We start from the raw sequence: 14,667 nt of genomic DNA, 5'->3' as shown, positions 1-14,667 counted from the left end.
TGAATTGTTCCAAACATTAAGAAATAGCATGTCTTCGAGAACAGTCTTTCTCTTGAATGTATGTGCACAAATACTGAACAAAATATTAGGAAATATCTTTAAATTCCAGAAATATCTTTTTAAAAAAATCACAAAGTGTCATTTATTTCAGGAATATAAGGATGGTTTAACATCTGAAAATCAATCAATTTAATATACCACAGGAAAAAAAAATTGGAAAAAAATCACATGACCATCTTGACAGATGCAGAGAATACATTAGATAAAATTTAAGTCATGTACTAAAAATACTATTAACAAACTAGAAATTAAGAAATCATCAAAACACATCAGCCACTTATATTTAGGAATACATCTAAGGAAACATGTACAAAACCTCTACGTTGAAAAACCACAAAGTATTAAGGGAAACTAAAGAAGATATAAATAAATGCAAGAAATAAACAGAAGAAAAGTGAGTTTAACTCCTGCCTATGACACTAATTGAGTGAGTTCTTGCAAGTTATTAAACCAAGCTTCTTTAGTTGTAAAACAGGATTAAAAATATCAACCTTGAAAATATCAACCTTCCCTAATTGTTATATAATAATTAGCAATGATATTTTTAAACAGTACAATCCACTGGCATTCAAATGTTATTTCTATTTGACTTATCTTCCAGAACAGCTGGGCCTAAAGACTGTCTTTTTTTTTTGTATGTGGTATATTTCCTTCTGAGACCGCCACCCACCCTCATTCCTTCACAAACGAAGGTATTTTCCTTACCTGTTGCAATGAAGTGACTGCATCATCAGGTCTGTCCACTTTACTGTAAACTTTTGCTAGAAGAACTTGAAAACGTCCATCCTCCATGAGGGCCGACAGTTCATTTACTATGAAAGAAAATATATTGGGAAAATTATGACTCATTTAAAATGTTTACATTTTCCTACAAGTTCTTAAACTTGATTCTGAAAAATAGTGAATTAAGTTTAATAATATTCAGTATTATGAAGAATGGCCAAATTTGGCAGAGGGGGAAGGATTTATGATTAAAAAGTGGCCTAAAGAAAGGTTAAAGAACTGTAGAATAACTGGAGACTCTTCTTAGACATAGAACAATACAACAACACAGTAAGAATTTCAATTTTCATTAAGTGTGTAAGCATTTCCGTTTATCGAAGTTATTCAGAGACAAGATAGGGTATTTGGTACATGCAATTAAGATAACTGCTATTTTTTAATAGTAGAACTTAATAAACAAAGTGTGTATATACACACACACACACACACAAGCACACACACATACATAATAAACACTGACTTTGATGTCAACCTGTCTGGCTTCAAATCGAGGCTTTATCATTTGCTAGTTAACAAGATACAAATTGAACAGGGTATCTATCCTTTCTGTCCCTCCCTTTCATCTGTAAAGTACGGGAAATAACAGTGCCTATCTCATAGAATTATTGTAAAATTTCAGGTTCATAAATTATTAAATAATAGATGCAAAGCAATTAAAGCCTTGTACAAGGCAAGTGCTCAAGAGTACTAAAAGAACTCTAGGTAATTAACACAAAGTTGTTTCTTCCACCATTTATCAAGTGCCTCATACTATGTTTGAAGTGGTTTACGTACATTGTTTCTTTAAACTTTCAACCTGAGAGGCATGTTTTGTTATTGCTATTTTACAGGTGAGAAAAGGTGGTACAAGGAACCACAAGGAGGCTGTGACAATGGTGAGGGCAGGTTGGAAGCAGAGGTCAGGGGGGTGGCAGCATGCACCTGTGGAGGCCACATAAGCCCCTGTAAGACTCCAGTTAACTCTGAGACAGATGGGAGACGAGGGGGACTTGAGCAGGCGGGACCGGGCTTCCACTGTTTGGAAGGCCCAATGCTGCTGCTGGGTTAGGAGTGACTGTGTCAGGGTGTGGGGCTGAGGGTGCAAACACGGAGACCAGGTGGAGGCTACTGCTGTAATCCACATAAGCAAGGACAGGCTGACAGTGGGAGAAATAAGGAGACGCGAGAGAATTCTGAATATATCTGCAAGAACCAAGAGGGTTTCCAATGGACAAGGAGAAGGGTGAAGGCCAGGATTTTGGCTATCTGAAACTGCAAAGAAAAGATGAAGTTACTGAGATGAAGCCCGCACATGGAACAGATGTGGGGAGGCAAATAAGGAATTCAGTTTCAGACAAGTTAAATTTAAGATGTTTATCAGAACCCTGGTGCTACTCTTTATCAGCTAGGTGAACCTATAAACTATCAAGAAAACTGAGTATCAGATTGTTAATTTAAAAATGGAGATAATTTTATCTGCCTCAAAAACTAATGTAAGCACTAAGGCATCTAAGTACACCACTGGATGTGCTAGGCAAGTAATTATTAAATGAAAGTATTTATACTGAATAAATGTAATATGCTTATGCCCATGGAAGTAGAACATACTCCTTTAATCTCTAAAACCTTTTTAAAAATGCACATCCACATTTAAGGCCATCTGTAGTGTTTCAAGCAAAGTCTGACAAGACTCCTGCAAGTATGTCTATGGAATTAAAAAATGCATTCAACTTAGTAGGCTTGAAGCATCAACTTCAAATATACAATGGACCATTACTTAGCCATTGCAAATAATGAAACAGTGTTATCTGCAGCCACATGGATGGACCTGGAGATTCTCATTAAATGAAGTCAGAAAAAGACAAATATCATATGACTATCACTTATATGTGGAAACTAAAAAAAGATACAAATGAGTTTATTTATAAAACAGATTTACAGACTTCAAAAACAAACTTATGGTTACCAAAGGGGAAAGGTGGAGGGAGGGATAAATTAAAGAGTTTGGGATTAACAAATACACATCACCATAATCAACAAGGACCTACTATATAGCACAGGGAACTCGACTCAGTCATCTGTAATAATCTATATAGGAGAAGAATCTGAAAAAGAATGGCTATATTGTATGTGTATATATATTATATATATGTATAACTGAATCACTTTGCTGTACACCTAAAATTAATACAACATTGTAAATCAACTGTACTCTAATAGAAATAAAAATTAAGTCAAAAAAACTTCCTTTATGTCACTTTGGAAAGTAAAGTGTTTCTCTATAACACGAATATCTTATTTTAGTAGATTGACATTCTGACAAATTAAATCAACCTCACATATATTAAGGAGGTAATACATACTAATATAATATCAAAATAAAAAGGATCAGATATATCAGGTATATTAAAATTAGATTTTCATACCAGGTTCATGAGCTAGAGCATGCTGAAGAACTTTTTCTGCTTTATCATACCACTTCAATTTTAATAAGAGCTCAGCCAGGTCATAGCAGAGATAATTTTGTTGTCCACTTTTCAGAGCGGCCTCATAATAAGTGATTGCCTAAACAGAATCCATTTCAGTTAGGAAGAGAAAAGGCAGTGAGAGTGGCATTCAAGCAGAGACCCTACACACACTATGACTTAAAGCAACTGGAAGTAACCTAAAAGCGGTTTATACACGGACTTGCACTATTGGTTAAGTATGCCATTTTTCTTACAGAATCAAACTTCACAGAAGGCAACTAGAATTTCTTCTAGCAAATAACAAAAGTACTCAAAATTTTTATTCCAAAAGTTAGTGAAATTTACTGACTGAAAATTCTTTGCTAGGTGTTATATATATGTTCAACAGTTACAAGGAGTAGGGTAAGAATATAACAACTAGAGGAAAATCCATTATCCTGACTAGAAAACAAAAAACAGAAAAAAAAAAAATCCTCAAAGCACATGGCTCAAAACTGGTTCAACAGAAAGGATATCTATTACGCTTTGTCACATAATGAAAGAGATGTTAACAGTAAACATATCTTAATTTACTTGATGGCAAAATTTGGGTGTAAGGTGAAGCCTGATGTAAACTTTAGGGTCCCAACATCCTTTGCAAAACGAAGCAGAGAAGAATCTGAGACACTGAGAAAGTCCTTAACACAAATTCCAGTTTGTAAAAACAAATTTGGGGTTTCCAACCATTAAGAAACAAATAGTGCTTGCTGAAGATTTCTCACCGAGCAGGGTTCACAAACGTGATCCAACAGATATATCTAAAAATGTGAAGTATTTACCTTTGAGTAGTTGTGAGTTTTCACAAGAGCTTTCCCAATTTTGCTTGCCAATGTTCCATCCTTTGGGTTGTGATTTAGTGCTTGCTCATACGCTACTATGGCTTCCTCAGGCTAATGTTGGCAGATACAAAAAATAAGCAATAAAATAACAGCTTAGTTGGCTCCCATTAAATGGCAACACTTCTATAACTAAGCTCTACATCTGGAAAACTTAACAAGACTAATAAAGCACATATTAATTCCAGAAACATTAACAATTTCAGGGAAATGACAGTCACCAATGGCACCCCACTCCAGTACTCTTGCCTGGAAAATCCCATGGATGGAGGAGCCTGGTAGGCTGCAGTCCATGGGGTCGCTAGGAGTCGGACACGACTGAGCGACTTCACTTTCACTTTTCACTTTCATGCGTTGGAGAAGGAAATGGCAACCCACTCCAGTGTTCTTGCCTGGAGAAGCCCAGGGACGGGGGAGCCTGGTGGGCTGCTGTCTATGGGGTCGCACAGAGTTGGACACGACTGAAGCGACTTAGCAGCAGCAGCAGCAGTACAGGTATAACTTAGTAGGACAATCCCAACCATATTAAGTAGGCCCAGGTCCTCATAAGTAGTCATATGAGAACTGAGAGATAGCTTCTTGACTTTTCATCTGGCAGTCATTAGAAAAGACAGAATCAGAGGTCAGAGGATTGCTTCCCTTTGAAGAAAACTCCGTCTCAGCCAGTAGCTCTTTTCACCCTTTTAAAGATGACTCTCTCTTTACTTCTGGTATCATCTCTATTTCAAACGTCTGTGCTGAATAACTGGATCTTCGTTTGAAAAAAATAACTACAACTTTTTAAATGTCATGGTTGTCTCCTTTTTATTGTGATGACACGATCGTCAACTATTAAGTAAACATTAGTAAAATGAGAGGGGGGAACTGGATAAAGGTGGTTAAAAGGTACAAGCTTCCAGTTAAAAGTATTACAGATGTAATGTACAACATAATAATTAACAGTGAGGTACATTATATGTACCTGTATATGAAAACTGTGAAAGAGTAGATTCTGACAGGTCTCATCACAGAACAAATATTTTTTTCTATTTTTAAAATTTTGTACCTATATAAGATGATGGATAGTCACTGAACTTACTGTGATGATCACTGCATGATGTATATAAGTTAAATCATCATGTTGTATCTTAAACTTACAATGCTGCATGTCAATTATATCTCATTAAAAATGGAGGAAAAAAAACAAATTCCTTTCCGTAGAATGTTATACGAATCACAAAGAAGAATTTTTGGTTTTTTGTTTTGTTTTTAAATCTAGGTACAGTAGTATCAAAAACTTTACCTCCTGAATATTCATGTATGCATCACCAAGGAGAAGAAAAGACCGAGGACTGGGCATCCTTTCAGCCATTTCTCTGGAAATCAGATGAAGTCTACTTAGCATACTGAATACAAATTTCTTCTTCTAAGCCAATAAAAGAAAAGCTCACTTATTTCAATAAACTAATAGCCTTTGAGTACTCTTTATATCCCACAGTGTAATACATACTATTAAAACCCTACCAATACTCACAACCAGATTGTTTACTCTAGGGCAACAATTTTTTTCATTAAATTTTCCATTTCCTGAAAAGCAGGTAGAAGTATACTGACAAGACAGTAAATATGTAAGCTCTCATTATCCAGAAATATGTTTTGTTCTCCTTAATTCTAAAATGATGTGGGAATGAAGTTCCAAAATATGACAAATACTTATTGTCATCCTATGTGTTTTGAGCTCTGATATTCATGGTGTAAGTCATATATAGGGATAAAAATACAAAATCTTCTACTTCAGTATTTGCTGCTTCTTTTTATCTACAAAATGTAAACTGCTAAAGGTGAAAATACCAAAGTTGCTCAAGTAATATGGTGCTAAGTCGTTAGTGAACATCTCCTTTAATTGGTCCAGAAACTAATGAGAAAAGAGAACTAAGACTTTACAGATAATGCTAAGAGTTTACTATATAGCTAATGTGTCAGATCTGCTTAAAAAAATAAAAAACTATGCTTTTAACTACTCTACTATAGTGGATCCAAATACATGTACTCAATTTTAAAACACTGTCATATCATTAGAGATGATAGTGCTGATCTTTTAGAAACATCATAGAAAACATAATTTAGGAAGCTCCCGCCCATTCAACTATACAGGAGGTACTCTTCAGTTTCTTTGCATCACTCAGTAACCACAAAGAATGTGAACAGATTTCTGGGCTTTGATATTTACAAAATATAGATGAATCAACATGACTCAATTCATCAACATTCTTAAGGATAAAAACATTAATTTTCTTTCACATGGATTATGTGCTTGTATATTTATCTTTTTGGGGAGAAGTGTAAGAGCAACCTGTGTGTGCATGTGCACACTCACGTCTGTGTGTTGTGTATCCCACTAAATCCTAAGGGCATCAGCATATGATACTTTAAACCCCTGCCATTTCTGTAATCCATACTTTAGTGCAATGTATACTAAGCCATAATTTTCTTCTGCTATGAGACAGTGCTAAACATGACTATTTAGTCCCTGAATTGTTATATTACATAATGCTTTTAAGCTATTAGAATACATATAATTGTTGTTCTTTTCCTTCCCACCCAGGAAGATTCAACGTCCAAAAATAATACCTGAGGAGGGAGACTGAGCTGAGAAGCTGGAGGGAGTCACAGGTTGAAATAAATCCTAATTACTATGATTTAGGTTTTAGGGAGAGTGTAACCTGGTTAGAGTGATTGTGGCTGGTCGCAGTAGAAGAAGCAAGAACACATTAAGGAAGGGATCTATTAAAGTATACGAAAAGCAGTTAAAAGGAAGAAAGAAGTTTGGGGATTAATTTTAGGAGATAAATGTGTCAAAATATAATGGGCTGAAAGACCCATTTACCTGTAACAAGTGATATATAACATTTTCTCTTTTCTGTGCTTCAGATATATATCTGCCATTTTTTCCTTGGCCTCTATGAAATACGGCTGCTCGGCTGTAACATTCCGAAGCATGCTTAAAGCCCTCTCCACATCTCCCTGGGCCAGAGCTAGGTCTGCGTTAGCGATAGTGACACGCAACTCTTCAGACGTCCCAGAAAATTCATGGATGGCATCTTGTAAAACTTTGGCTGCCTCGTGCTGTAAGGGTGACATCAAAATAACATTCAAAACTATAACATATCACACTGCAAATGAGGGTCTTCTTTAATACAGAATGAACAATAAGTGCTAGCAGAGTTTGGATATTTGTGATATATTGATCGATTTTTGAAAAGCACAAAAATTTAAAACTCAGAGACCAAATTAAGATGACGTATTTGTTAGCTGAAAAGTGTTCTCATAACTATGACAACAGCAGTTGCTACATAAGAGTTGCTGCTACTATAATTTAATTAACATTTACCTTGCATCCAGCATTGTATTAACCCATTACTTCTTATGACAATCCTCCAAGGTAGTTACTATAATTACCTCCCACCTTGCAATAAGGAAAATAAGACTCAGACAGCTAAGGAGTTAACAAATGGGGAAGCAGCCTGACTCCAAAGCCTAAATTCTTCGTCATGTTCATTACTGCGTCTTCAGTGGGATCCAGTCCACAGTCGCCCTCTGGACCAGATGGTTCTTCACTACACAGCCGGTTATTCCCTACACTAGGACATCATTTTTGTTATATCCCAGGTGAAAATATTTCCTAATTTCCACACCAGTACCTCAATGAACCTAAAATATAATTTATTTTAATTCATCTCAACTTAGCTAAGAAATGTTAAACCAAGAAAAAAAAATTGTGCATTGTAGAATCAATCTATAATGGAATTGGTTCTCCTTATTAAGTGCATTTTATGTTAATTTGTTAGTGAAGTAGAAATTCTTTGAGGTTTGGCAAGTACCTAGACATAGCCTTAATTTCCACTAAAATATGAAATATGAAGTAACTGATTAGCAACCGCTGTAACTTAAAAAACAGATTATAAATGATAAGTTCCTCATTTTCTACAAGATTCTAATTCTTTTCTCAGAATTGCATTCATGTTTGCTTCCATCTGGTGCCAAGTGATGAGAAACAAATTTTCTAAACTTAACCAATTGCTCAAGGGAATAATTTTTGCATTTTCATTTCCTATGACTATATATACTTGGATAACAAAGTTCAGATCTGAGCAATTGAATTAAGTTTGACCTACCTGTTCTCCATTTAAACGGTGAACCTCTACCAACTCAAGAAAGACTGATAAACGATGGCTTGCATCAACTTCAGTTTTTCTGTATTTTGACTTTGAGGAAGATCCAATTCTCCTCATTCCTGGTAAACTCATTGCCATGTGCAGAGTTTTAATTGCTTCTGCTATTTCTCCCATTTTCTTTTGTGACTGTGCTTTTATCAGATGATATAAAGGATATTCTCTCACCTGAAAAAATAATATTCAGAAATCCTTCCTTGGAGTGCTTACAATATCAACACATAGTTTACAATCCATAAATGTTACGATAATAGGAATGCTGAGGACAGTTCACCCTGTGAATGCATGAGGTCCTTTTCCATCCTCTTACTCATGTTCTGATCATTTACTGAAACATCAGAATTCAGGTAACCTGCCACTACCTAGCATTCCCCTGGTGCTGCTACCATGACAGGAGAGAAACTGCACACAGAGTTTAGAAGGCCAGCAAGTATATTCGAAGAAATTATTTTAGTTTTCAGAAAATGAAATTTCTTTATCTGAGACTTCTTGTACTGAAATATAAGTTATAAGATTTCTACAGTTTCTTTTTATTTTCTAATTTAAAGATTAAACATTTCAGGGCATGTTAACCAAACATGGGTTTTTACCCTTTGATACTACTCTGAAATGTGTACTATTGAAGCTTCTGTCTTTAGTTTGGCTACCAAAAGCATATACAGAAAAAATAAGAGAATGACAGACGATGAGGAAGGAGTCAAGAAAAGAAGATGGTACAGAATGAGGTGATGTGGCAGCCATCTAACCTCTAGGATGGCTATAGTCCTCCTAAGGCTGGGTTTGAGCCAGAGCTAGGCATCAAGTTTACCTGTTGTCCTTGTGTAAACAATCACGTTTATGCTCTGATCTCAGAGATCTTGATTTATTGGGTGGGGTGCTGGCACTGGGGTCATGATGTCTCACTAGTCTTAAGAACTACCATCCTAAGAACCATGTGTTACTTTCTGCAAACCTTGCCTGCAACTTGAATTCTCCAGTTAACTAAAGGGTTCTCACATCAAAGAGTCAAAGAACTGCCAGACAAACAGAAAGTCTGAGGAGCTCCTAACGTGACTTCAGGAAGCCCCTGAACCTAGGATTTTACGTAACGCTCAGGGATATGGGATATTTACACTGAACGTCTTGGATAGAAATCTAGCGTGTTTATGTCCTCAAACCACATACCAACTTTCAAAATGACTAGGCATTCTGTGATGATGTATCCAAAGTTATTAAAAATCAAGGTCCAAGAAAGAGACAAACAATAAAAATCCTAAAACATAAAAATATTTGGCACAATGCTCTATGTTAAAAAGCATAGACATCTCTTTGCTGACAAAGGTCCATGTAGTCAAAGCTATGGTTTTTCCAGGAGTTATGTATGGATGTGAGAGTTGGACCATAAAGAAGGCCGTGTGCCAAAGAATTGATGCTTTCAAACTGTGGTGTTGGAGAAGACTCTCAAGAGCCCTTTGGACTGCAAGGAAATCAAACCAGTCAATCCTAAAGGATATCAATCCTGAATATTGGAAGGACTGATGCTGAAGCTCTAAAGTTTGGCCATCTGATAAGAACAACCGACTCATTAGAAAAGACCCTGATGCTGGGAAAGATTGAAGGCAGCAGGAGAAGGGGACGACAGAGGATGAGATGGGTGGATGGCATCATCGACTCAATGGTCATGAGTTTGAGCAAGCTCTGGGAGATGCTGAGGGACAGGGAAGACTGGCGTGCTGCAGTCCATGGGGTTGCAAAGAGTAGGACAGGACTAAATGACTGAACAACAACAATGCTCTATAGTTTACAACTATCTTTATATGTATTCACAGTACATTTAATGTTCATTAAAATTGTAGAGTATTATAAGTTTTATGGAAAAGAAAACTGAGGTTCAGAGAGCAAGAGGTAGGAAGATCAGACGCTAATTCCATGTCTTTTGTTGCCAAGTCCATATAGTTTTGTTAAACTAAACCACAGGTGCCTCCATTTTTTTCTCCTACTGCTAACGAGTTCAAAACATTTTCCACTAAAAAATGCATTTATTAGCAAAATGTTACAGGCTAAAATACAAAATAGTTGAACATGTAAACATTTGCTAAAGGTTTAAGGACAGCGATATGACTTATCCATTTGAGTCTGGAACACTTACCTTAAAATCATAGCTCAGGCATAGTTCAAGAGACTGAGAACACAATTTGAATTTTTCCTGAGACAAATAAACCTGAGCCATCAGGAGATGGGCATCGGCATAGGAAGGGCTGTGCTCCAGGCAATGCTGCAGGTTATTATAAGCTGCTTCAATATCACCTGGTGAGGAAACAGAGTTAAAAAAAAAAATGATTAAGAGGAAATCTGAGCGAAGAGGGAGGAAAGCAGTGTATGGATAGTTCCGGTGTTTGACCTGGAGGTCCGCAGCTTAAACTCCCCCTGCACCACCACTACTAAGTCGCTCAGTCGTGTCCGACTCTGCGACCTCGTGGACTGCAGCCCACCAGGCTCCTCTGTCCCTGGGATTCTCCAGGCAAGAATACTTGATTGGGTTGCCATGCCCTTCTCCAGAGGATCTTTCCGACCAAGGGATAGAACACCCATCTCTTATGTCTCCTACACTGGCAGGCAGGTTCTTTAACACTAGCGCCACCATCCGCTTCTTTCTAGTTTGCATGAAAGAATATATCCAAAGCCAGGCCATCCCCTTGGTGATAAGGAGCAAATCAGAGTATGTGAAAAAGTCAGAATCCATCACCACTGTTACTGACCGTCCTATAAATGTACTTTTACTTTCCTTGTCTAATGTTTTTAAATTTATAACTTCTTTAAAATATGTAAAACATAGAAATTTAAGTAACTAGAATGTTATAGTGCCACATTAACAAGAAAGATTTAGTCTAGCAATGATTCTTGGCCAGAAATTTTACTACTGCACAAGAGACAACACAAAAAGCATAGGAATATAGTCTAGAAATTTAGAAATGTGAGTTACAGACTTTAAATGCCTCTTAATACTAACTGAAATATTCAAATATTCTGGAAACACATCTATTGTATATCTAGAAGTCTTTTTTTTTTTTTTAATTATAACTGATTTACAGTTGATTTACTGTGTTAGTTTCAGGTATAAGTAGTAACTCAGTATTTTTGCAGATTATATTCCATTATAGGATATTAACTACATCTGGGAGTCTTAAAACAGAAGGAAATGATCAAAATGAAAGTGATCAAAATACTGGATTCTACCTTGGGCTGACAGCTAAGGAAGGAAGAGGCTCTTCAGAGAAACACCAGCACAGACTCTAGGTGCTAGAAGTTTCGTGATATAACTCACACTGATTCACATTTAGCCATCTCATAAACTGGCCTTAAGCAGGTACAGCTAGACCAGAGCCCTCTGTAACTCTCCTAAATTATTATCTGTTCAATAACTCTCTGTGACCTTACCTGACACCTCAACAAACAAAATAAGGCTTACAGTCAGGCCTTCGGTCCCAAAGGCTCAACCTTCTTATAACAGAATCCATTTAAACAGAAAATATTCTTCTTAACAACAGGGGCTTAATGAAAAAAATTTGGCTGAGTTAGTACAATAACTTATTAAATGAAGCATCAAAATCTGTCAATTAACCATCAAGCATAATAAATATTAGAGTTTTCATTCTGATGCAATCCAACACTCAGAACTCTACAGGCAAAAAAAGAAAGGATTATTTTAATAATAATAATAATTAATAATAATAAATAATAAAGCATAATAAATTTGCAAGCAAATTACTACCCCCACATTCTTGTAGGAAAGAGAAGAATCATGGAGATAAGCTGAAAAAAAGTGATTATTACTGGGACTTCCCTGGTGATCCAGTGGTTAAGAATCTGTCTTGCAAGGTAGGGGACACAGGTTTGATTCTTGGTCAGGGAACTACGATCCTGCATGACATGGAGCAACTAAGCCCACACACCACAATGAAAGATTCCACATGATTCCGTGAAGATCGCGCATACTGCAACCAAGACCTGACGCAGCCAAATAATAAATATATTTTAAAAAATAGAAAGATTATTTCCCAAAAGAAGGGTTTGCAAACAAGAGCCTGAAAAAAAAAATGAGAACTATGTGAATAACTGAGATCTTTTTTGTTTTTTTCTAAAGGTAAAGAGAAGGAACATGGCCAGTTAGCTTTAGAAGGCCACTAATTACTTAAAAATGGAGAAACAGGTCATTGTTGTTGGGAAAAAAGGCCATACAAACAAACATCACATCAATATCACATTCTTATCTGAGATCAGCTCAAATTCTCTTGAGGAAAAAATGAAAGAAATTTCATTTCTGTCCTGCAGTTCTGCCTTTGTCAGGGTCTTCTGTAATAAAGAATTTGGCTGGCCTTGGTTCCCAGGAGACCATCTCTAAATCTTGGAATATCCAGAGCAATAAGAGTATCTTTGTTATTCATGGTAGGCCCTGATAACTTATGCTAATATGATTAAGGGCTGGCCAGGCCAGAGATCCCAACCATGTGGTTAGAGGGGTAGGGACTCTAAGTCACCCGTACCAGCCTGACCTGGGGAGAGGGGAGCTGTCTATGTAATAAAACTCTTGGGTACTGAACCCTGGGTGAGCTTCCCTGCTGCTAATGTTCTAGTTCAGTTCAGTTTAGTTGCTCAGTCGTGTCCAGCTCTTTGCGACCCCATGAATCGCAGCATGCCAGGCCTCCCTGTCCATCACCAACTCCCAGAGTTCACTCAGACTCACGTCCATCGAGTCAGTGATGCCATCCAGCCATCTCATCCTCTGTCGTCCCCTTCTCCTCCTGCCCCCAATCCCTCCCAGCATCAGAGTCTTTTCCAATGAGTCAACTCTTCGCATGAGGTGGCCAAAGTACTGGAGTTTCAGCTTTAGCATCATTCCTTCCAAAGAAATCCCAGGGCTGATCTCCTTCAGAATGGACTGGTTGGATCTCCTTGCAGTCCAAGGGATTTTTGTCATGTTGATGTGTCAGAAAGTTGATGTGTCCTGACTCCACTAAGAAACGACAATGCAAGCTTCACACGTGGGACCCTCCCAGACCTCAACCTCTGCATCTCTTCCTTTTGCTAGTTCAGATGGATATTTTTTGCTATAAAACTCTAATCCTAGCTATAGTGCTTTCCTGACTTCTGTGAGTCTTTCAAGCAAACTACTGAACCTGATGGGAGTCGTCAGAACCCTTAAATTTGTAGCCAGCAAGTCAGACATGCATATGGCTCTGGGATCCCCTGAGCCTGTGGCTGCTGTCTACAGCTGGGGCATCTGATAGAGACTGTGCCCTTAACCCGTAAGTCTGCTCCAACTCCAGGTAGTTTGCACCAGAAGTCACTGCAGTTGGCAGCTTAGCAAGATACTACTGTTTAGACATGTGCCAGCACTACTTCACAGTATTTCAGGCTGCTCTTTTTAACAGTGGGGTTAATGTACAAGACTTTCATTCCTAGCAAGAGTTAGTCGCTCAGTCGTATCCGACTCTTTGCCACCCCATTGACTGTAGCCCACCAGGCTCCTCTGTCTATGGGATTCTCCAGGCAAGAATACTGGAGTGGGTTGCCATTTCCTATTCCAGGGGATCTTCCTGAAACAGGAGTTGAACCTGGGTCTCCTGCATTGCTGACAGATTCTTTACCATCTGAGCCACCAGGGAAACCCTTCATTCCTAGTGAAAGTGAAAGTTGCTCAGTCATGTCCCACTTTTTGCAACCCATGGACTGTATAGTCCATGGGATTCTCCAGGCCAGAATACTAGAGTAGGTAGCCTTTCCCTTCTCCAGGGGATCTTCCCATCTCAGGGATCAAACCCAGGTCTTCTGCATTGCATACAGATTCTTTACCAGCTGAGCCACAAGGGAAGCACTTCATTCCTAGAGACTTTGGCAATGAAGTATTACTATTAATATACTGAGACTGATTTATATAAAAATTCAAAATAAATGTGTTTAATAAATTAATAACAGAACTCAAAGTCCCATTTGAATATCTAGTAGGTGACACCCATTCTAACTGAAAATAAAGTAGAAATATCATGTGGCTCAACAGAACTCACTTAGGAGAAGGTATCAGAGACTCACTTCTTACAACTAGAGTATTTTAGAGGTGAAATAAACTCTTCTGATAATTTGGTTCTTTTTTAAAAATTAACTATTTTTTAACTATTTTTAACTAAACCAAGACCCAAAAAATTAGTAAAGACAATCTCTTAACTCTTTCTGTTATAATATAGGAAGTAACGTTCATGAGAATGAATACATTTAAGGTGGTTTCTGCCCTACAGGACTTTACAAACTTAATTT

General features: G+C 37.3%; 1 protein-coding gene across 1 annotated transcript in view; it reads right to left on the bottom strand.

Moving 5' to 3' along the window:
- TTC21B (tetratricopeptide repeat domain 21B) overlaps positions 1 to 14,667 on the bottom strand; it is a 97,744-nt gene that overhangs the window by 48,959 nt on the left and 34,118 nt on the right. Inside the window, exons 13-19 of the mRNA XM_027558825.1 lie at positions 10,505 to 10,662; positions 8,320 to 8,544; positions 7,032 to 7,270; positions 5,448 to 5,520; positions 4,109 to 4,219; positions 3,249 to 3,387; positions 766 to 872 (exon numbers count right to left, since the gene is read on the bottom strand). Of these exons, the coding sequence (XP_027414626.1) occupies positions 766 to 872; positions 3,249 to 3,387; positions 4,109 to 4,219; positions 5,448 to 5,520; positions 7,032 to 7,270; positions 8,320 to 8,544; positions 10,505 to 10,662 (1,052 nt within the window). The remainder of the gene's footprint in view (positions 1 to 765; positions 873 to 3,248; positions 3,388 to 4,108; positions 4,220 to 5,447; positions 5,521 to 7,031; positions 7,271 to 8,319; positions 8,545 to 10,504; positions 10,663 to 14,667) is intronic.

The sequence above is a fragment of the Bos indicus x Bos taurus genome, chromosome 2 (assembly GCF_003369695.1).
Source record: "Bos indicus x Bos taurus breed Angus x Brahman F1 hybrid chromosome 2, Bos_hybrid_MaternalHap_v2.0, whole genome shotgun sequence".
Lineage (NCBI taxonomy): Eukaryota > Metazoa > Chordata > Mammalia > Artiodactyla > Bovidae > Bos > Bos indicus x Bos taurus.
The sequence above is the reverse complement of the archived record's forward strand: the minus strand, read 5'-3'. Positions and strand labels throughout refer to the sequence as shown.